The 24,188-nt window shown below is 43.3% G+C and overlaps 1 protein-coding gene across 1 annotated transcript in view; it reads right to left on the bottom strand.

The window, feature by feature from the left end:
- The window catches only part of LOC311101029 (vinculin-like), a 58,649-nt gene extending 41,779 nt beyond the window's left edge, over nt 1–16,870 (bottom strand). Inside the window, exons 1-2 of the mRNA XM_084142041.1 lie at nt 16,514–16,870; nt 95–165 (exon numbers count right to left, since the gene is read on the bottom strand). Coding sequence (XP_083998167.1) covers nt 95–165; nt 16,514–16,681 — 239 coding nt within the window. The 5' untranslated portion in view covers nt 16,682–16,870. The remainder of the gene's footprint in view (nt 1–94; nt 166–16,513) is intronic.
- Nucleotides 16,871–24,188: the final 7,318 nt, after the last annotated feature.

Below are 24,188 nucleotides of genomic sequence, written 5' to 3'. Positions count from 1 at the left end.
AGGCTGTTAGATAGACTGGTAAATAAGGTAAATAAGGTAATACAGTTTATGGGCTGATAGTTAAGGAGAAGAATTATATCCTTCATCTACATACTTGATGAAAGCTGGAGGCATGTCTCTCTTCATTATCTGGTCTTCTGTAGTCTGGACAGTGTCTTTCCCCACCTAGAACACAACAGGAAAACAGGGAGAGCACATTAACTGACATGAACACATGCTGTAGGGCCAGTTTCCCGGACACAAATGTACCCTACTCATAGACTAAGTATATTACTTTTATATTAGCTAATGGAGATTCTCCATTGACCATCTGGTTCCGAGAAACCTGCACATGAAACATGTCATGTAAATGTTTTTAACCTTTGTTCTTTAATAATGTACATGTATTGCTACATAATGTTAGAAAATGATGATATCAAATCAAATTGTATTTGTCACATGCGCCGAATACACCTTACAGTGAAATGCTTACTTACAAGCCCTTAACCAACAATGCAGTTAAGAAAAAAAGTGTTAAGTAAAAAATAGATAAGTAAAATAACAAATAATGAAAGAGCAGCAGTGAAATAACAGTAGGGAGGCTATATACAGGGGGTACCGGTACAGAGTCAATGTGCGGGGGCACCGGTTAGTCGATGTAATTGGGGTAATATGTACATGTAGGCAGAGTTATTAAAGTGACTATGCATAGATAATAAACAGAGTGGCAGCAGCATAAAAGAGGGGGTGGAGGGGAACAATGCAAATAGTCCGGGTAGCCATTTGATTAGCTGTTCAGGAGTCTTATGGCTTGGGGGTAGAAGCTGTTAAGAAGCCTTTTGGACCTAGGCTTGGTGCTCTGGTACCGCTTGCCGTGCGGTAGCAGAGAGAACAGTCCATGACTAGAGTGGCTGGAGTCTTATAAACCATTGTCTCAACACGCAGGTCACTGCAGGAGAGCCAGGGCAACACGCAGCACACAAAACACACACACACACACACACACACACACACACACACACACACACACACACACTCACAGTGTAAAACAGCTGAACATCTCTCACACACAGCTACCATGACTCATAATCACCCAGTGTGACCTCAGCTATCAGACACAACCACACACGACGCCATGAGGAAACAAAACCATTCGTACAAGACTTTTCCTTCATATCATTAGAAATTACACAGCAACAGCTGTAGTGTATATATCGCTGGAGATGACAGCTTCTAGACTTTTCTACTGGTAAATGTTCATCATGTGAAACCCAGGGAGGGAACACCTCTACGTCTGTCTCTCTGTGCCAGTTAGTCTCTCCGTGAGCTCTGAGACTGAGTGCGAGCGAGGCTAGTTAATGTCTGACTCATTTGGAGCTTGGTGGCTGACTGATCATTGACCCAACCCCTGTTCTACACCTCTTCACTCTTATGCACACACACCTCTGCACACACACACACCCTGTTCTACACAGCTCTTCACTCTTCTATACACCTCTGCACACACGCACACACACACACACACACCCTGTTCTACACAGCTCTTCACTCTTCTATACACCTCTGCACACACGCACACACACACACACACACCCTGTTCTACACAGCTCTTCACCCACACGATCATATTCAACTAGTGTTAACATGCCCACAACTACTCAAGCACACGACTCCAACTTGATAAGCTTGTTCTGCTGTGTATAAAAATAAAGGATTTACAATTGTATTTTGAAGGCATTTTTCGGGGACTTTTTAAGTGTAGAAAATACTCAAAAAAGATACTCAAAACTTTACCAAATGTATAATTACAGTTCAGTTTTTCCATAGGCCCACCTCACCACTAATGCCAGCCAACCTATAGAGGGCTATGACTAGACATTAGTCATTAGAAATGTACCATTAGTGGTCAGTCGAAAGCTCAAGGACGACCAACGGCCCCACCATTACAGTGAGCGGTACAGTTCTCCATTCCAGAAAGCTGACGTCATGGAGTCTGAGTGGGTCAGAGCCAGAAGCATATCCCCCGACCCCCATTACGGTCTTCTCATTGGTCCAGTGGGAAAGTGGGAGGAGAGCGTCCACCCCCCACCATTTGTAAATTCAACACAAAAAGGTTGAAGTAGAGCTAAAAGGTGGAGTGAGGCTGAGAGATTGGGCCCCAGCCAGGGCATGAAGTTACAAAATAAAAACACTTCCAGACCCTATTAGTTATTGGGAACGTGGAGAGTACTGTCGAGGTGAAAGCTTAAGGATGACTCTAAAACTGTAATGGCACAGCCAATCCAGAAAGCTGACGTACTACAGAAGCACGGGTCCTCCCGCTTTTCATTGGTCCAGTGGGAGGTAGTGAGATGATGCCAGGCTAAAAGTGGAGCAACTGCCCAGCTCTCTCGGAGTGAGGTGGGAGTTAGCGTGTGCCAACCTGGCATTCCTGCCTTGAGAGGCTCTGAACAAAAGCCAAAAACAACTGTCCAGGGTTCCAGGGTAGTTAGACAGCCGTTCAACTAAAAGGCGAGCAGGAGACAAACAAAACAAAACAAAAACTGAGTGGATTTCAACTAAAGGGCCAGAAAGAGTCCTGTTTAGTGGACAGCGCTGGGAGGGAGGGAGGGCGGGACGCAAATACTTGAAAAGTTACAGTAATTTAACAGCAAGTAGCATAGTAATAAAGTATTAATTAAGTATGATAAATAGGGATATGCATCTTTTCCTTTCAAGACGATTCGATACATATCTAGATGCATGGGCTCTGATACAACACAGGAACGATGCGTTTGAAACTATTCGGTGTGATTCGGTTTGATTAGAGAAACTATCAGTTATGGGGATGTTAGGGGGGAAACTGGGCATCTACCACCCACTATCAGTTAGGGGGGAAACTGGGCATCTACCACCCACTATCAGTTAGGGGGGAAACTGGGCATCTACCACCCACTATCAGTTAGGGGGGAAACTGGGCATCTACCACCCACTATCAGTTAGGGGGGAAACTGGGCATCTACCACCCCACTATCAGTTAGGGGGGAAACTGGGCATCTACCACCCACTATCAGTTAGGGGGGAAACTGGGCATCTACCACCCACTATCAGTTAGGGGGGAAACTGGGCATCTACCACCCACTATCAGTTAGGGGGGAAACTGGGCATCTACCACCTCACTATCAGTTAGGGGGGAAACTGGGCATCTACCACCCACTATCAGTTAGGGGGGGAAACTGGGCATCTACCACCCCACTATCAGTTAGGGGGGAAACTGGGCATCTACCACCCCACTATCAGTTAGGGGGGAAACTGGGCATCTACCACCCCACTATCAGTTAGGGGGGAAACTGGGCATCTACCACCCACTATCAGTTAGGGGGGAAACTGGGCATCTACCACCCCACTATCAGTTAGGGGGGAAACTGGGCATCTACCACCCACTATCAGTTAGGGGGGAAACTGGGCATCTACCACCCACTATCAGTTAGGGGGGAAACTGGGCATCTACCACCCACTATCAGTTAGGGGGGAAACTGGGCATCTACCACCCCACTATCAGTTAGGGGGGAAACTGGGCATCTACCACCCCACTATCAGTTAGGGGGGAAACTGGGCATCTACCACCTCACTATCAGTTAGGGGGGAAACTGGGCATCTACCACCCACTATCAGTTAGGCAATGTTTGCTTTTTGTTCCCACAACCCCCCCCCTTTTGATCTGAAATCACCATCACCTACTAGAGAAGGTTTTTTAACCCTTGAGACAATTGAGACATGGATTGTGTATGTGTGCCATTCAGAGGCTAAATGGGCAAAACAAAATATTTAAAGTGCCTTTGAACGGGGTATGGTAGATTGTGCCAGACGCACCGGTTTGTATCAAGAACTGCAACGCTGCTGGGTTTTTCACACTCAACATTTTCCCGTGTGTATCAAGAATAGTCCACCACCCAAAGGACATCCGGCTAACTTGACACAACTGTGGGAATTGAGGCTGTTCTGAGGGCACAAGGAGGGGTGCAACTTATTATTAGGAAGGTGTTCCTAATGTTTGGTATACTCAGTGTACCGCACAACTTTGGATTTCACCCCGTCTCATAATCTAATAGTTTAGACGGTTTGGAAGTTGATAACTCAGAGTGATTTTCTCTCTTCTCCCATTCCCACCATGCAGTGCGCGTAGCAAAAGTGATTGCTGTCCTCGTTATGAAATTATCAACCTTACTCTGCATATTTAAAAATGACTATATATCCAAATTGTTTCAAGCAAAATAGGCCTACCTCTCGTTAGTGAGCGCACAAAGCTGCATGCGCACAGCGTGCAGTTTGACTAGACTACTGACAGTGCCTGGGGTTGTTTGGCATGCAACATGACTTGAAGATCAATGCCTCAACACAGTTACATGCAGTTGGACACTGATGGAGAGGACACAGTTGTCACAAAAAGATGAGAGGTATTTTCGAAGGTAGAACACATTAGCTTGCGAAAGTATTCACCCCCTTGGCATTTTCCCTATTTTGTTGCCGTACAACCTGGAATTAAAATGGATTTTGGGGGGGTTTGTTCCATTCGATTAACACAATATGCCTACCATTTTGAAGATGCAAAATATTTTTTATTGTGAAACAAACAAGAAATAAGACAAAAAAACAGAAAACTTGAGCGTGCATAACTATTCACCCCCCCCCCCCCCAAAGTCAATACTTTGTAGAGGCACCTTTTGCAGCAATTACAGCTGCAAGTCTCTTGGGGTATGTCTCTATAAGCTTGGCACATCTAGCCACTGGGATTTTTGCCCATTCTTCAAGGCAAAACTGCTCCAGCTCCTTCAAGTTGGATGGGTTCCGCTGGTGTACAGCAATCTTTAAGTCATACCACAGATTCTGTTGGATTGAGGTCTGGGCTTTGACTAGGCCATTCCAAGACATTTAAAATGTTTCCCCTTAAACCACTCGAGTGTTGCTTTAGCAGTATACTTAGGGTCATTGTCCTGCTGGAAGGTGAACCTCCGTCCCAGTCTCAAATCTCTGGAAGACAGAAACAGGTTTCCCTCAAGAATTTCCCTGTATTTAGCGCAATCATTCCTTCAATTCTGACCAGTTTCCCAGTCCCTGCCGATTAAAAACATCCCTACAGCATGATGCTGCCACCACCATACTTCACTGTGGGGATGGTGTTCTCGGGGTAATGAGAGGTGTAGGGTTTGCGCCAGACATAGCGTTTTCCTTGATGGCCAAAAAGCTAAATTTTAGTCTCATCTAACCAGAGTACCTTCTTCCATATGTTTGGGGAGTCTCCCACATGCCTTTTGGCGAACACCAAACGTGTTTGCTTATTTTTTTCTATAAGCAATGGCTTTGTTTCTGGCCACTCTTCCGTAAAGCCCAGCTCTGTGGAGTGTACGGCTTAAAGTGGTCCTATGGACAGATACTCCGATCTCCGCTGTGGAGCTTTTCAGCTCCTTCAGGGTTATCTTTGGTCTCTTTGTTGCCTCTCTGATTAATGCCCTCCTTGCCTGGTCCGTGAGTTTTGGTGAGCGGCCCTCTCTTGGCAGGTTTGTTGTGGTGACATATTCTTTCCATTTTTTAATAATGGATTTAAATGGTGCTCCGTGGGATGTTCAAAGTTACGGATTTTTTTATAACCCAACCCTGATCTGTACTTCTCCACAACTGTGTCCCAGACCTGTTTGGAGAGCTCCTTGGTCTTCATGGTGCCGCTTGCTTGGTGGTGCCCCTTGCTTAGTGGTGTTGCAGACTCTGGGGCCTTTCAGAACAGGTGTATATATACTGAGATCATGTGACAGATCATGTGACACTTAGATTGTACACAGGTGGACTATATTTAACTAATTATGTGACTTCTGAAGGTGATTGGTTGCACCTTGGTCTTCATGGAAACAAGATATTGTTTTCATTTCACTTCACCAATTTGGACTATTTTGTGTATGTCCATTACATAAAAATCAATTTAAAATGACAGGTTGTAATGCAACAAAATAGGACAAACGCCAAGGGGGATGAATACTTTTGCAAGGCACTGTAATTTGAGCAACAACAAAAAAATAGTGAACCGGCGATTCGTAATGTTTGAATTGATTTCCTGACTGATTCATAACGTCTGAATCGATTTCCTGACCGATGCATGCTACATTTGGATGGGTTTGGGGTCCCGCGGACCGATGCACTCATATGTTAAAAACATTTGAACCGAGGACCGATGCGTATCGGTGAATCGTTACATCCCTAATGATAAACCTTCTGAATACATTGAGGTCACCTAGGCCTTGTCCACATGGTTCTTTCCCTGCAGCGGACTTCTGACCATGTCAGACACACATTGGAGCTTGAGTCCACTAGGATCTGGAATCACTCAGCAACACCACCACCAAAAGGGATCAGGTTGGATCAAGGTTACACATTCATCCGTGTTTTATTATGGACCAGAAGACTTGAGTCTCGTACATGTAGCCTTCTGGTGTAGTGTTACCTATAGGCTACTGGCCTGGCCACCCTGCTTCCCACCGCTGGCTTACCTCTGAAGCTAAGCAGGATCGGTCCTGGTCGGTCCCTGGATGGGAGACCAGATGCTGCTGGAAGTGGTGTTGGAGGGGCACTCCTCCCTCTGGTCTTAAGATCAAATCCCAGGGCAGTGAAGGTGACATTGCCCTGTGCAGGGTGCTGTCTTTCGGATGGGACGTTAAAACGGGCCATTAAAATGTCCCGACTCTCTGTGGCCATTACAAATCCCATGGCACTTATAAGACTAGGGGTGTTAACCACGGTGTCATGGATAAATTCCCAACCTGACCCTGTTATTCATCATTCCCCTCATTCCTAATTGGCATACAGTGAGCTCCAAAAGTATTGGGACAGCGACACATTTTTGGTTGTTTTGGAATGATACAATGTCTATGAGGTTAAAATGCCGACTGTCATCTCTAATTTTAGGGTATTTCCATCCATATCCGGTGAACCATTGAGAAAGTACAGCTCTTTTTGTACATAGTCCCCCCATTTTAGGGGACCAAAAGTTAGGGGTGGTCTTATATGTGTATTAAAGTAGTAAAAAGTGAAGTATTTGGTCCCAAATTCATAGTATGCAATGATTACATCAAGCTTGTGACTCCACAAATGTGTGTATGCATTTGTTGTTTGTTTTGGTTGTGTTTCAGATTATTTTGTGCCTAATAGAAATGAATGGTAAATAATGTATTGTGTCATTTTGGAGTCACTTTGATTTTTAAATATGAATAGAATGTTTCTAAACACGTCTACATTAAATGTGGATGCTACCATGATTACGGATAATCCTGAATGAATCGTGAATAATGATGAGTGAGAAAGTTACAGAGGGTCAAATATACAATAAAATGAGCCTTGGCCATCCCTACTGCCTCTGATCTGACGGACTCACTAAAACACATGTTTAGTTTGTAAATTACGTGAGTGTGCTCCTGGCTATCTGTCAACTATTCTTTTTTTTAATAGGAAATTGTGCCGTCTGGTTTGCTTAATATAAGGAATGTGAAATGATTTATACTTTGACTTTTGATACTTAAGTATATATTTTAGCAATTACAGTTGAAGTACATACACCTTTAGCCAACTACATTTAAACTCAGTTTTTCACAATTCCTGATATTTAATCCTAGTAAAAATTCCCTGTCTTAGGTCAGTTAGGATCATTTTAAGAATGTGAAATGTCAGAATACTAGTAGAGATTATATGATTTATTTCAACACATTCCCAGTGGGTCAGAAGTTTACATACACTCAATTATTATTTGGTAGCATTGCCTTTAAATTGTTTAACTTGGGTCAAACGTTTCGGGTAGCCTTCCACAAGATTCCCACAGTAAGTTGGGTGAATTTTGGCCCATTCCTCCTGACAGAGCTGGTGTAACTGAGTCAGGTTTGTAGGCCTCCTTGCTCGCACACACTTTTTCCAGTTCTGCCCACAAATGTTCTATAGGATTGAGGTCAGGGCTTTGTGATGGCCACTCCAATACCTTGACTTTGTTGTCCTTAAGCCATTTTGCCACAACTTTGGAAGTATGCTTGTGGTCATTGTCCATTTAGAAGACCCATTTGCGACCAAGCTTTAACTTCCTGACTGATGTCTTGAGATGTTACTTCAATATATCCACATCATTTTCCTTCCTCATGATGCCATCTATTTTGTGAAGTTCACCAGTCCCTCCTGCAGCAAAGCACCCCCACAGAATGATGCTGCCACCCCCGTGCTTCACGGTTGGGGTGGAGTTCTTCGGCTTGCAAGCGACCCCCTTTTTCCTCCAAACATAACGATGGTCATTATGGCCAAACAGTTCTATTTTTGTTTCATCAGACCACAGGACATTTCTCAAAAAAGTACGATCTTTGTCCCCATGTGCAGTTGCAAACCGTAGCCTGGCTTTTTTATGGTGGTTTTGGAGCAGTGGCTTCTTCCTTGCTGAGTGGCCTTTCAGGTTATGTCGATATAGGACTCGTTTTACTGTGGATATAGATACTTTTGTACCTGTTTCCTCCAGCATCTTCACAAGGTCCTTTGCTGTTGTTCTGGGATTGATTTGCACTTTTCGCACCAAAGTATGTTCATCTCGAGGAGACAGAACGCGTCTCCTTCCTGAGCGGTATGACAGCTAAGTGGTCCCATGGTGTTTATACTTGCGTGCTATTGTTTGTATAGATGAATGTGGTACCTTCAGGCGTTTGGAAATTGCTCCCAAGGATGAACCAGATTTGTGGAGGTCTACAAATACATTTCTGAGGTCTTGGCTGACTTCTTTTGATTTTCCCATGATGTCAAGCAAAGAGGCACTGAGCTTGAAGGTAGGCCTTGAAATACATCCACAGGTACACCTCCAACTGACTCAAATGATATCAATTAGCCTATCAGAAGCTTCTAAAGCCATGACATCATTTTCTGGAATTTTCCAAGCTGTTTAAAGGCACAGTCAACTTAGTGTATGTAAACTTCTGACCCACTGCAATTGTGATACAGTGAATTATAAGTGAAATAATCTGTCTGTAAACAATTGTTGGAAAAATTACTTGTGTCATGCACAAAGTAGATGTCCTAACCGACTTGCCAAAACTATAGTTTGTTAACAAGAAATGTGTGGAGTGACTTTAACTTGAGTCATTTTCTATTAAAGGTATCTTTACTTTTACTCAAGTATGACAATTGGGTACCTTTTTTCTTAAGACATTTCCTTACTGTCATATCCTGTTCAGGGTGAGGGCAAGTTCAGACAAGAAGACTCCCATGTACACAGTATAGACTTCTGAAAGAATAGGAAGAGGATTGTTGCCTAAATACAAAAAAAGACTTAGGAAATACACAGTAGCTGAATATAGGTATTTGAAAAAACAAAAAGTCTGTTGTTTTCTCTGAGAATGGTGTTCACTTGCAGTCACAGTCGGGGTTGTTGCACTAAGCAAAAATGGCTTCTTGGTAATAATAAGATCTATGGTATCCCACTTTATCCCAACTACCTCTCTTCCTGTGTTTTGTAGACCAACAACAACAGCCCTGATCCCAACAACTCTAGAAAAATAGAACGCATTTGCACTCATTCCAGCTCAAGGGCGTGGTGGCTGTATTCTTTTCTCCAACCCCAACCAGAAACTGACTGATTAGGCAACACATGCAGGCGTTCAGGGCCGAAGCGGGTCTATTCTTGAATAGAACTTTACTAAAAAGGACAAGAAGAGCAGAGGTGGTTAGGTAATGGATAGGTAATTCTTCATTTCAAAAGAGATTATTCTGTTTGCACACTGCAAAAACAATTATCTTCGGACTAAGGTAATTCTTAATGTCATCATTTATTTATCCATTCGCCGGCTCAGACTGTCCTTGTGACAGTATGCTGTCACATACCACACAGCCTGGTGTCAAGCTGGCCCTCCAGCCAGCCAGGGTCTGGGGGTGGAAAAGCTGACACTCCTATTTCCAGCTGCCAACAGAACAGCACAGACAAGTGAGGAGGAAACCCTTGCGTTGTGAAGGAGCTAGATAAAGTGGCCTGGGCCAGCAGAACAGACAAGGCATTGTTGACATGAACCCAGACACTCTCAAAAGGCTGGAGGACTGGGGGGGAACAGAAAAAAAGAAAGCCACAGCCTTCCTTTCAGATGTGAAGCTACTTCTTTGTATGGTTACATTCTATTAGATGTAAGTGTCCTCGCCGTCATCTAACACCCGCTGCTCTGAACGTGTTACGGAACTAAAGTATGTAGCATCCAAATGTGTTCCTGGTCACAGGCAGCATGCGTGATGCTCGAAGCTAAGAGATATTATATACGCAGTGCAATGACTTCTGATGAAACCTTGTCACATCTTACCAAAATCTGCAGGCCTCTCCAGAGATCCCGAGGGAGACATGGTTAAAGCTAACCCCTCCAGCACTGCCTCACTGTGTAGTTGTGTTAAGAGGTGGTATAACAGGACTAGATCAGGTGCTATCAAATGGCATCAGAGGAGTGATGATGAAGGTCAACTAGCTAGCTGAGTGTACATAGATTAGAGGTGAGAACTTTAAAGAAAAATCCCGAACCGAAAAGCATTGTTGTTTTTTACCGCACTAAATTTCAATCGAAATTTGTGACATTTAAATAAAACCAGAGAGGAAGAGGCGAATATTAGGATACTTTGGTGAATTAGCGAGACAGATTACCAAGACATGTGGACACCATGTGTTTTCCCCCTGCTCTCTCTCCCTCGCGCTGTCTCGTATGGTGGCGTATTCATTCATTCAAAACGTTTCGGAAACGGAGAGGGACCTACCTGAGTCTTGAGAGTCATCTTTTCACATAGCTTAGAGCCTCACCATAAACCACACTACAACTATTCCCTATTGGCCCTGATCAAAAGTAGTGCACTATATAGAAAATAGGATGGCATTTGAGACACAGCCTACACCACATAACCACAGCAGCTGTGGTGACTCGATGGAACACAAATATTCTGGTGGTTTCCTGACATCTGACTACACACCATTTCTCCTGGCTGTTGTGGTCTAGGGTCATCAATTTATCATCGCTGAGGACCGAGGGAGGAGGGCTCATTTAGTTAAGTTAGTCTCTTCCCCTTTCCCTCCCTCCCTCCCTCCCTCCCTCTTTCCTTCTAGTGTACAAACTAACAGCTGCTGGTGCACTATACTACTGCTGCTGGCGGTGGATTCAGATCCATAGCCATTATCCAAGCCGTCCTGTCTTGGCTAACTGCACTTCCTCGCTCACCCCACCCTCCATCCTCTTCCTCTTTCTCCCACTCCTTTCCCTCCCTCCCCCTCTCTCTCCCCCTCTCTCTCCTCGGACAAATGACAGGAAACTGGAGAAGCAGATAACAGGAAGCAGTTTATATTGTAAGGCCTTAAACCACTTGACTTGGACATATTTATTTCCCCATAATCATACATTAGAGAAGTAGATTTGAATTAATTAATGTGGTAAGAAAATAAAACAATTTATTGAGGCCAGTTAGACTTAATACTGATGAAATTTGCCATATTGCAAAATAGTGGAGTGAGGAGGCACTTGTTTCTGACCACATCCATGTGCTAAACTGTCGTCATGTCGCCAACTAACAAGTTGACTATGAGCTTCCCCTTGTGTTCACGTCTTTCATTATCACTTGACTTGTGTATTGGTTCTGAAGCACATGATCTGCTAGCTGCTCACGTGTAGGCCTGAAGTAGTGAGGAGAAAATAAAAAGAGAAAAGTTGATCTGAGAGATAATATCGGCCTAGCTTAGCGTCTTCGCAGAACTCCAAAAAGAGCCAGGTAGCAGCAGTGCACCCTTCCCTCTGCACGGGACTCAATGATATTGATAAGCCCTCTTTTAGTCATCTCAGACCTATACCTGCTGTACAGTACGCCTGCCTGAATGACAAGGCTAGGGATGGATTCTGGCCATCAAGGATGATTTCTTCAACACAACCATTAAGGCGGCGGCAGTGGTGGTGGATCACTCCCGTAAAGCTCCGGTAACACCGTAAAGTCAGACTCGCAAATAAGTATTACTTAGATGTATATGTTTAGCAGCCACCCACTGTGAATGCACCCAAAGATCTTGGTAAGAGTTGAGCAAGTGTTATTGTGGATGTTTTATCTATACTTCAGGGTTTAGGATCCACACCTTCAGCCACCAGAGATCTTGAACACATACAACCAGAGACATCAAACTGACACCAGAGAGATGACATATGGTCCGATTAGAGTCCGTCAGCTGAATAAAGCATAGACACTAATGGCTGATAAAGTGTGTCCTCTGGCTGAGTTAATGCGGAGGAAAACATCTTGGCCCATTACGAAGATGGACCATTTCATCTCCATGTATCTGGAAGAAATTGGATTTCCATCCTTTTAAAACATTCACAAGATGACCGATCATTAAAAGACGAAGGCCTCAGCAGCAGTCAGACAGATCCACGAGGAAAGCACGTTCCCTGGCTGTCCCAGCAGATAAACGGACTGAACAACAACAACCCACAGCAGATATTTTAATCACAATTCAACAATCAAGGGGGAATGAATGTAGCCTAATCCAATAATTGCCTAGTTTTGCAGTTTAGTAAGGCTGCTGGCACAGGAGAGATCTGATTGATTGCATGGTGGGATCTGAATGGTAGATTTAATTGTAAACTCTGAGACGTAGGCTAGCCTAGCCATTAGCCAGGGGTCTACAAGTCTGTGCAACATGTGGTTTTGTGGGTAGCCGAGACAAAGTGAATGGCTTTCTTTGGCACAGCCTCTCCCTGGGAATGTCTGATGTAGAGTCATTGGTTTCATTGAGTGACCTAGGCAACATGAGTTACAGCACCCTGTCTGAAAGAGGCTGACAGAGACCCATCCCTTGGGTTGGTTGCAGACCTGGGTTCAACTACTATTTCAAATAATTTCAAATCACTTTATCTGTGCTTGATTGTGCTTGCCTGACTTAATGGCCCAACAGAATATTCCAAACAACTATCAACCCCGCCCATCTGGCACTCCAGGTAGGCTAGAGCAAACGCTGAAAGAATTTGAAAGATATCAAATAGTATTTGAACCCAGATCTGCTTCATTGGATGATCCTAGAAGAACACTAATTCAGTAGACAGAACAGGCTTTACGATCTTATTCGCCTCCAACTCAGATACAACAAGAGGCCTTTTTTGAAACCACGAAGTGCAACGCGAACACACTCACACTCATCTCACACAACTCGATGCCGGTGCATTTAAATAAAATCATAACAGTAACAGTGTTGATACCGTTTCTAAGGAAACAGGAAATTATTACAGCGCGAGTTATGCCTTCATCGTCGTGCCACAGTTGGACATATGCGATCACTGTTCAGATAGCACAGCTTGGGGAAAAGATTTGCTCTGATTTCACCCCCAAGGAGAAGGCTAACGTGAATATGATCACTGTTCAGATAGCACAGCTTGGGGAAAAGATTTGCTCTGATTTCACCCCCAAGGAGAAGGCTAACGTGAATATGATCATGCGCCTGGTTCTCAGCTCTAGATGCTACAACAGCATTACACAGAAACACGCTTAGGTTACTTACATTACAACCATAAATGGACTTAGCAAAACGTAAATGTTGGTCTGAAATACTGAAACCAATTCAATAATAGTAATAATAATAGCATTTCTCTGCACCTGCTAAAACATCTGCTAAACTGTGTACACAACCAATACACTTTAATTTGATTAATACAGTTTGATGCATGGTTAAACTGTGTGAACATGCGTTCCAGTGGCATTTCAGAGTGTAGAGAGTAACAGAAGGGGACATATTGTTTTGTAAGAAAGAGCCACTTCATGTTTAAGATTGCTTAATAACTTTCAACTGTAAAATGTCTGGTCCCTTCACAGAGCTTCTTAATATGACTTATCAGGAAGGCCATAGATCTCACTGACTTTCTATGAGCAAACAGACACAATCATCCTCTCAGCACGCCTCACTGAGGACAGACGAACAATGTACAACAGGGTAAAGGGCAATCAGAACCAGACATGTTTTCAGCAGTTATTAATGGAGATTCTGACAAGCACCAACAAAGTCAGGAGAAAACGGATGCAGATAAGTTAGACTATACTTTTGTTTGTTGTATTGATATTTTCTCCCTATTGTTATACTTTGTGGAAGATTTACAATCAATTATTCCCAGTAAGACAAAGGAATGGTTACAGAAGTAACTATGGCTTGTTTAGCCCATAGGCCTACACCAGATTAACTACCAGCCAGCCAGCCAGGCCAGGCAGCCAGCCAGGCCAGGCAGCCAGGCCAGGCAGCCAGCCAGCCAGGCCAGGCAGCCAGCCAGCCAGGCCAGGCAGCCAGCCAGCCAGGCCAGGCAGCCAGCCAGCCAGGCCAGGCAGCCAGCCAGCCAGGCCAGGCAGCCAGCCAGCCAGGCCAGGCAGCCAGCCAGCCAGGCCAGGCAGCCAGCCAGGGCCTACAAGTAAACAACAATGCTGCTACACTGAGTATACAGTGAGAAGCCAGTCCAATTGGAGAGGAGAGGATAGGAGAAGCCAGTCCAATGGGAGAGGAGAGGATAGGAGAAGCCAGTCCAATGGGAGAGGAGAGGAGAGGAGAAGCCAGTCCAATGGGAGAGGAGAGGAGAGGAGAAGCCAGTCCAATTGGAGAGGAGAGGAGAGGAGAAGCCAGTCCAATGGGAGAGGAGAGGATAGGAGAAGCCAGTCCAATGGGAGAGGAGAGGAGAGGAGAAGCCAGTCCAATGGGAGAGGAGAGGAGAGGAGAAGCCAGTCCAATTGGAGAGGAGAGGATAGGAGAAGCCAGTCCAATGGGAGAGGAGAGGAGAGGAGAAGCCAGTCCAATGGGAGAGGAGAGGAGAGGAGAAGCCAGTCCAATGGGAGAGGAGAGGATAGGAGAAGCCAGTCCAATTGGAGAGGAGAGGATAGGAGAAGCCAGTCCAATGGGAGAGGAGAGGAGAGGAGAAGCCAGTCCAATTGGAGAGGATAAGATAGGACAAGCCAGTCCAATTGTCCAAATCTATCCTCCAGACAACTGCCAGGGACTCCTAGCTTTTTCTGGTTGTGTAGCGCTCTAATAGTACACCTTGTATCGAAGTTGCAGTGTCCCTGCATGGCCAGGAACATCCTTCTTATCGCTGGCCCGAGCTGCTACGGTATTTGGAAGACATTTAAAAAAAAAAAAAAAGGAATTTCCCTTTTTTGTAAACCACAACTTCTGCAAGGACAATGATAGAGACTATTTTTTCACTTCCTCATTTAGGAAGTAATCATCTCAGCTATGACCATTGTAAATAAGAATGAGGAAAATACTATCCTACATTTCCAGTGTAGTATGGTCATGTCACATTTAGAATGCAGAAGACAAAAACACAAATACCGAAGAAAATTGATATTAGGGAAGAAATTGCTTTCGGATTCTGTACTAATCTGCCATTTTACAAATAAGAGCCTAGACTGTAGGCCTAGCTTGCTGGTTGCCATGGAGTTCTGTCAGTCATCTACTTTATGAAGTGGTTTTACTTCTAGTCCCAATGTGGTTTTAACTGCTTTTGATTCCATTTACGCTCTAGTCTAACCAAGCCACAGTTCAGATGTCTCCAGATGGGGTATAGTTCATTAATATTGTTTTACCCCATATGTAACGCTGTGTTGTTGTTTTTAAATCGCACTGCTTTGCTTTATCTTGGCCAGGTCGCAGTTGTAAATGAGAACTTGTTCTCAACTGGCTTACCTGGTTAAATAAAGGTGAAATACAATTAAAAATTAAAAAATTAATGTCAAAACTGTTAGAAAAACTGTCATAGTGAACACTTAATTTATACTAAATGATAAAGAGTATGCTGTTTCTATATCTGACAGTAGGCTATACAACAAAGATTGTATTGAACTGCATAGGCTATATTCAGAAAATCTAACTGATCTGTCTGTCATTAGCAGATCATATGGTGATTACATGCTTATTACAATGTCATACAATGGGGTTGTCCTTAACAGTCCTAATCAACTGATCTGTCTATCATGAATTCTCATTAAAAAGCTACTTGCACAATCCTTGTGGAGGAAACATGTGGATCCATGCAATTGTATGTTAGCATTCACATAAGGCTACCACAAAAAACAGCTGAAGTTATAATGAATTGTTAGAGGACACTTGAATTGATGATGAATATACAATTGAAGTTTCAATTGTTAGTTAGATACAAAGTATATTTGTTTGAGATACTCTGGCATGAGAATAGTGAAGGCCTATAGGTCGAGATATGGCAGGCAACCCTCGGCTCCGGGGGGCAGGGCATATTTTCAAGGGGAAAAGGGCGTCACTGCCCTTTGGCCCAAGTGGAAGAACTTCAACAAAACTTGATACGTTGTAGTTACATCGCTCGCGTTCTAAAAGCAGAATGTTGCCAACCGATAGAGCAGAGGAAATAAATAAAAGTAACCGCAGCGGTAACTTCTTACATAAAATTGCAAGGAATCGTGGCGGGCTGGCACAATACAGACAGCGAGCGACAAGCAACCTCCCCGAGGTCTGTGTATTCTGTTGGGACTTTTCACTTACCCGAACCAGGTTGCTGACAGCTGCCTGCACCGCAGCCACCGGAGCCGTGAGATCCGGGATAGCTTTCCCGTCCACCTCACCTTCTTCGTGCATAATCACCAGATGGGATATCTGCTGAGCCACCGGCTCTAGGATACTTTCTATCGTCTTTGTGTGAAAAACCGGCATGATGAAAACTTGAGTCCGCTCTCCTATTCAAGAGAAAAAAGTCTGGCCCCGTTTGGCTGTTTCAAAAGTTCCCTCTCTTGTTTGTGCCCCTGTGAAGTCTAAGGTTAATCCAACACTTTTCTTCCCCGGCACAGTTTCACTCTCTGGGAACACTAACTACTCCCCTTGCAACCATCAGCGTGTGACTCCCCAACCGCAGCTCGCGATGAGTGAGCAACCTACCAGACGAAATGCTATGTCCGCCACCCGACCAATAAGATACATAGCATGTATGTCACCGCAAACGCGATTGGCACAAGCGGATGTCACTCTTTCCCGATATGTTCCGCCTATTCCACATAGTCAAGTTTGCTAGAGATGCGAGGTCTCCCCAAATTACGTAAACATTCTCATGCCCTAAAAAGGGAAATATGACTCTTCTGTTGAGAGGAGCGAATTCCAAGCAGCAAGGACACAGAGTGTAAATTGTAGTGACGCATCACGTTTGACAAGATGCTGGCAGAAGGGACTGAAATATAGCCTAGTTGCTTTGGAAAATAGGCTATACCTCTGTCCATCTTATTTATTACGGTAGAATAAACAATGATAGAATAGAATAGAATAGTATATAATACAATATAAAACAAGGGAAATGTTTTAGCTTGGAAGAAATTATAAAATGGATAGAATCCCCACATATAAATGTAATACACTATCGTTCAAAAGTTGGGGTCACTTAGAAATGTCCTTGTTTCCCATGAAAACATACATTAAATGAGTTTGAATAGGAAATATAGCAAAATGAATGGGAAATGTAGTCACTGACAAGGTTAGAAATAATGATTTTTAATTGAAATAATAATTGTGTCCTTCAAACTTAGCTTTCGTCAAAGAATCCTCCATTTGCAGCAATTACAGCCTTACAGACCTTTGGCATTCTAGTTGTCAATTTGTTGAGGTAATCTGAAGAGATTTCACCCCATACTTCCTGAAGCACCTCCCACAAGTTGGATTGGCTTGATGGGCACTTCTTACATACAATACGGTCAAGCTGCTCCCACAACAGCTCAATAGGGTTGAGATCTGGTGACTGTGCTGGCCACTCCATTATAGACAGAATACCAGCTGACTACTTCTTCCCTAAATAGTTCTTGCATAGTTTGGAGCTGTGCTTTGGGTCATAGTCCTGTTGTAGGAGGAAATTGGCTCCAATCAAGCGCTGTCCACAGGGTATGGCATGGCGTTGCAAAATGGAGTGATAGCCTTCCTTCTTCAAGATCCCTTTTACACTGTACAAATCTCCCACTTTACCACCACCAAAGCACTCCCAGACCATCACATTGCCTCCACCATGCTTGACAGATGGCATCAAGCACTCCTCCAGCACATTTTCATTTGGTCTGCGTCTCACAAATGTTCTTCTTTGTGATCCGAACACCTCAAACTTCGATTTGTCTGTCCATAACACTTTTTTCCAATCTTCCTCTGTCCAGCGTCTGTGTTCTTTTGCCCATCTTAATCTTTTATTTTTATTGGCCAGTCTGAGATATGTCTTTTTCTTTGCAACTCTGCCTAGAAGGTCAGCATCCCGGAGTCGCCTCTTCACTGTTGACATTGAGACTGGTGTTTTGCGGGTACTATTTAATGAAGCTGCCAGTTGAGGACCTGTGAGGCGTCTGTTTCTTAAACTAGACACTCTAATGTATTTGTCCTCTTGCTCAGATGTGTACCGGGGCCTCCCACTCCTCTTTCTATTCCGGTTAGAGCCAGTTTGCACTGTTCTGTGAAGGGAGTAGTACACAGCGTTGTACGAGATCTTCAGTTTCTTGGCATTTCTCGCATGGAATAGCCTTCATTTCTCAGAACAAGAATAGACTGACGAGTTTCAGAAGAAAGTTATTTGTTTCTGGCCATTTTGAGCCTGTAATCGAACCCACAATTGCTGATGCTCCAGATACTCAACTAGTCTCAAGAAGGCCAGTTTTATTGCTTCTTTAATCAGCACAACAGTTTTCAGCTGTGCTAACATAATTGCAAAAGGGTTTTCTAATTTCTCAATTAGCCTTTTAAAATGATAAACTTGGATTAGCAAACACAACGTGCCATTGGAACACAGGACTGATGCTTGCTGATAATGGGCCTCTGTACGCCTATGAAGATATTCCATTAAAAATCAGTTGTTTCCATCTACAATAGCCATTTACAACATTAACAATGTCTACACTGTATCTGATCAATTTGATGTTATTTTAATGGACCAAAAAATTGCTTTTCTTTCCAAAAACAAGGACATTTCTAAGTGACCCCAAACTTTTGAACGGTAGTGTAAATATTCCATTATATGCCTTTTTTTTACAGTTATGATACAACAGCTTACAAACTACAGCGCTCAAGTAATTCTTCAAAGTATACTGGTCCAGAAGACTACAACTAAATTCACTCTTTATGGGTAACATGTCTCTGTCTGAAGACTGAAACTGGAGACAATCCATTCCAAGGTGTGATCAAGAGACTAAATTCAAGAGTTCAAGAGTTATGGAGCCTACCCACTGCCAGCCCAACTGACCACACTGTATTCTCCACTTTTCTTCCCACATCCACCTATTCACAGTTGATCCTATGAGTGTTTCAAGTTCTGTATAGAGTGGTATCGAGATCAGCCTCAGACATATTTATCATGTCGTTTTCACTTTCATACTTTAGTAGGCATCAGAAGCGAAGCACCTAGAGGGAGAAAAAATAATTATATTAAAAACATAGTGTAACAAGTCAAGCATGGGTACTTTTGTGTACTAACTCGGGTCAAAACTATTTATTCTGGTTCTGGGCAACTTGTGTCTAGCAGAACACATTTCTCAAATTCCATCTCCTCCCTTTACAACCTGAAATAACAATACTGCAGTATAAAAAAAACCCACTGCCAACCAAACCAGTGAAGGAATTCCCTCAGATTCCCAGGAGGCAGCATCATACTTCCTGAAAAAGGAAGTCTTAAAAAGAATGAATCAAGGAAGTTGCTCTGTTTGAGACCTCATGCAAACATTCTATCTTGCAGTGTTTTATTGTCTATAGGCAAAGATGATTAAATCAAAGATCCTGAAATATACAAGGTTTAAATCTCTAATTTAAACCTTATTTAAGGAGTTTTAATATAATCATTTTCAAGATTTAGTTAATCTCTCATTTAGGCTTGGATGTCTGACATGTCTGTGAAGTACACAGTCAGCACACAGCAGTTAGTTCCATGTAATGTAAAATACATGGGGTTGAAGAGCACACTTCATCCCTAGAACACCGCACTAACACCACATAAACACTACTCACTCCAGGATTACTGCCATTTATGTAGTTCAATGCAGCCATTTCAGTTCCTCTCCAGGATTACTGCCATATACACTACCGGTCAAAAGTGATCATCTCTCACTATATCTATAATATAACATCTCTAATCATCTCTCACTATATCTATAATATAACATCCCTGATCATCTCTCACTATATCTATAATATAACATCTCTAATCATCTCTCACTATATCTATAATATAACATCCCTGATCATTTCTCACTATATCTATAATATAACATCCCTGATCATTTCTCACTATATCTATAATATAACATCTCTAATCATCTCTCACTATATCTATAATATAACATCTCTAATCATCTCTCACTATATCTATAATATAACATCCCTGATCATCTCTCACTATATCTATAATATAACATCTCTAATCATCTCTCACTATATCTATAATATAACATCCCTGATCATCTCTCACTATATCTATAATATAACATCTCTAATCATCTCTCACTATATCTATAATATAACATCTCTAATCATCTCTCACTATATCTATAATATAACATCCCTGATCATCTCTCACTATATCTATAACATAACATCTCTGAGCAGGTTTGATGAAAATGGCCTCAGTGGTGTACTGCTACTGAAGAGAAGATAAAGTGAATTTAAGAAACCGGCTAGTCAGCAAAACACAGGCAGGCTCGATATCATAGCCCAAGCCTCATACGTGCTGTATATGAACAGAATGCATGTATGTATTTATGTATGTATGTATGCATGTACAGTACCAGTCAAAAGTTTGGACACACCTACTCATTCAAGGGTTTTTCATTATTTTGTACTATTTCTATATTGTAGAATAATAGTGAAGACATAAAAACTATGAAATAACACATATGAAATCATGTAGTAACCAAAAAGGTGTTAAACAAATCAAAATATATTTGAGATTTGAGATTCTTCAAATAGCCACCCTTTGCATTGATGACAGCTTTGCACACTCTTGGCATTCTCTCAACCAGCTTCACCTGGAATGCTTTTCCAACAGTCTTGAAGGAGTTCTCACATATGCTGAGCACTTGTTGGCTGCTTTTCCTTCACTCTGCGGTCCAACTCATCCCAATTGTGGAGGCCAGGTCATCTGATGAAGCACTCCATCACTCTCCTTCTTGGTCAAATAGCTCTTACACAGCCTGGAGGTGTGTTGGGTCATTGTCCTGTTGAAAAACAAATGATAGTCCCACTAAGCCCAAACCAGATGGGACGGCGCATCGCTGCAGAATGCTGTGGTAGCCATGCTGGTTAAGTGTGCCTTAAATTCTAAATAAATCACAGACAGTGTCACCAGCAAAGCAACCCCATACCATAACACCTCCTCCTCCATGCTTTACGGTGGGAAGTACACATGCGAGATCATCCGTTCACCCACACCACGTCTCACAAAGACATGGCGGTTGGACCAAAGATCTCCAATATGGACTCCAGACCAAAGGACACATTTCCACTGGTTTAATATTCATTGCTCGTGTTTCTTGGCCCAAGCAGGTCTCTTCTTCTTATTGGTGTCCTTTAGTAGTGGTTTCTTTGCAGCAATTCAACCATGAAGGCCTGGTTCACATAGTCTCCTCTGAACAGTTGATGTTGAGATGTGTCTGTTACTTGAACTCTGTGAAACATTTATTTGGGCTGCAATTTCTGAGGCTGGTAGCTCTAATGAACTTATCCTCTGCAGCAGAGGCAACTCTGGGTCTTCCATTCCTGTGGCGGTCCTCATGAGAGCCAGTTTCATCATAGCGCTTGATGGTTTTTGCGACTGCACATGAAGAAACTTTTTCCAGATTGACTGACCTTCATGTCTTAAAGTAATGATGGACTGTTGTTTCTCTTTGCTTATTTGAGCTGTTCTTGCCATTCTTTCCCACCTGGACAAGAGGAACACCTACGTGAGAATGCTATTCATTGACTACAGCTCAGCATTCAACACCATAGTGCCCTCTAAGCTCATCACTAAGCTAAGGATCCTGGGACTAAACACCTCCCTCTGCAACTGGATCCTGGACTTCCTGACGGGCCGCCCCCAGGTGGTAAGGGTAGGTAACAACACATCTGCCACACTGATCCTCAAAACGGGGGCCCCTCAGGGGTGCGTGCTCAGTCCCCTCCTGTACTCTCTGTTCACCCATGACTGCATGGCCAGGCACGACTCCAACACCATCATTAAGTTTGCCGACGACACAACAGTGGTAGGCCTGATCACCGACAACGATGAGACAGCCTATAGGGAGGAGGTCAGAGATCTGGCCGTGTGGTGCCAGGACAACAACCTCTCCCTCAACGTGACCAAGACAAAGGAGATGATTGTGGACTACAGGAAAAAAAAGAGGACTGAGCACGCCCCCATTCTCATCGACGGGGCTGTAGTGGAACAGGTTGAGAGCTTCAAGTTCCTTGGTGTCCACATCACCAACGAACTATCATGGTCCAAACACACCAAGACAGTCGTGAAGAGGGCACGACAAAGCCTATTCCCCCTCAGGAGACTAAAAAGATTTGGCATGGGTCCTCAGATCCTCAAAAAATTCTACACCTGCACCATCGAGAGCATCCTGACTGGTTGCATCACCGCCTGGTATGGCAACTGCTTGGCCTCTGACCGCAAGGCACTACAGAGGGTAGTGCGTACGGCCCAGTACATCACTGGGGCAAAGCTCCCTGCCATCCAGGACCTCTATACCAGGCGGTGTCAGAGGAAGGCCCTCAAAATTGTCAAAGACTCCAGCCACCCTAGTCATAGACTGTTCTCTCTGCTACCGCACGGCAAGTGGTACCGGAGTGCCAAGTCTAGGTCCAAAAGACTTCTCAACAGTTTCTACCCCCAAGCCATAAGACTCCTGAACAGCTAATCATGGCTACCCGGACTATTTGCACTGCCCCCCCACCCCATCCTTTTTATGCTGCTGCTACTCTGTTAAGTATTTATGCATAGTCACTTTAACTCTACCCACATGTACATATTACCTCAACTACCTCAACTAGCCGGTGCCCCCGCACATTGACTCTGCAACGGTACCCCCCTGTATATATAGCCTCCCTACTGTCACTTTATTTTACTGTATATATAGCCTCCCTACTGTCACTTTATTTTACTTCTGCTCTTTTTTTCTCAACACTTTTTTTGTTGTTGTTTTTATTCTTACTTTTTTTTGTTTAAAATAAATGCACTGTTGGTTAAGGGCTGTAAGTAAGCATTTCACTGTAATGTCTGCACCTGTTGTATTCGGCGCATGTGACCAATAAAATTTGATTTGATTTGATTTGATAATATGGACTTGGTCTTTTACCAAATAGGGCTATCTTTTGTATACCCCCCTACCTTGTCACAACACAACTGATTGGCTCAAACACATTAAGAAGGAAATAAATTCCACAAATTAACTTTTAAGAAGGCACACCTGTTAATTGAAATGCATTCCAGGTGACTACCTCATGAAGCTGGTTGAGAGATTGCCAATAGTGTGCAAAGCTGTCATCAAGGCAAAGGGTGGCTATTTGAAGAATCTCAAATATAAAATATATTTTGATTTGTTTAACACTTTTTTGGTTACTACATGATTCCATATGTGTTATTTCATCGTTTTGATGTCTTCACTATTATTCTACAATGTAGAAAATAGTAAAAATAAAGAAAAACCCTTGAATGTGTGTTGAGTGTGATGAAAGGAGTCAGGCACAGGAGGGTAATCACCGAATACAGCGTTTATTCCTTCGTTGACACACAAATGCGCTCAAATAGCGATCAACGGCACAGGGGAAACCATCATCCCTGGCAAATACACTGTAACGGTAGAATCCAATAATGCATAGGCACAGGGGAAAATTCTACCCTGGCGGCAACAACAAGGTAAGGGTAGCTCAACCAAGCTACACACAGCTCACTACAAACAATCACCCACACAGACAAGGAAGCAGAGGGAACACTTATACAATGACTAATGAGGGATAAGGACCAGGTGTGTGTGATTTATAAGACAAGACAAATGGAGTGATGATAAATGGATCGGCAGTAGCTAGTAAGCCGGTGACGCCGAACGCCGAAACCTGCCCGAACAAGGAGGAGAGGCAGCCCGGTGGAAGTCGTGACAGAATGAGTAGGTGTTCTAAAACGTTTGACCGGTAGTGTAGCTAAATGCAGCCATTTCAGTTCCTCTCCAGGATT

Source organism: Coregonus lavaretus (assembly GCF_964263955.1).
Source record: "Coregonus lavaretus genome assembly, chromosome: 25".
Classification (NCBI taxonomy): Eukaryota; Metazoa; Chordata; class Actinopteri; order Salmoniformes; family Salmonidae; genus Coregonus; species Coregonus lavaretus.
Note: the sequence above shows the minus strand (reverse complement) of the source record. Positions and strands in the feature narration are given on the sequence as shown.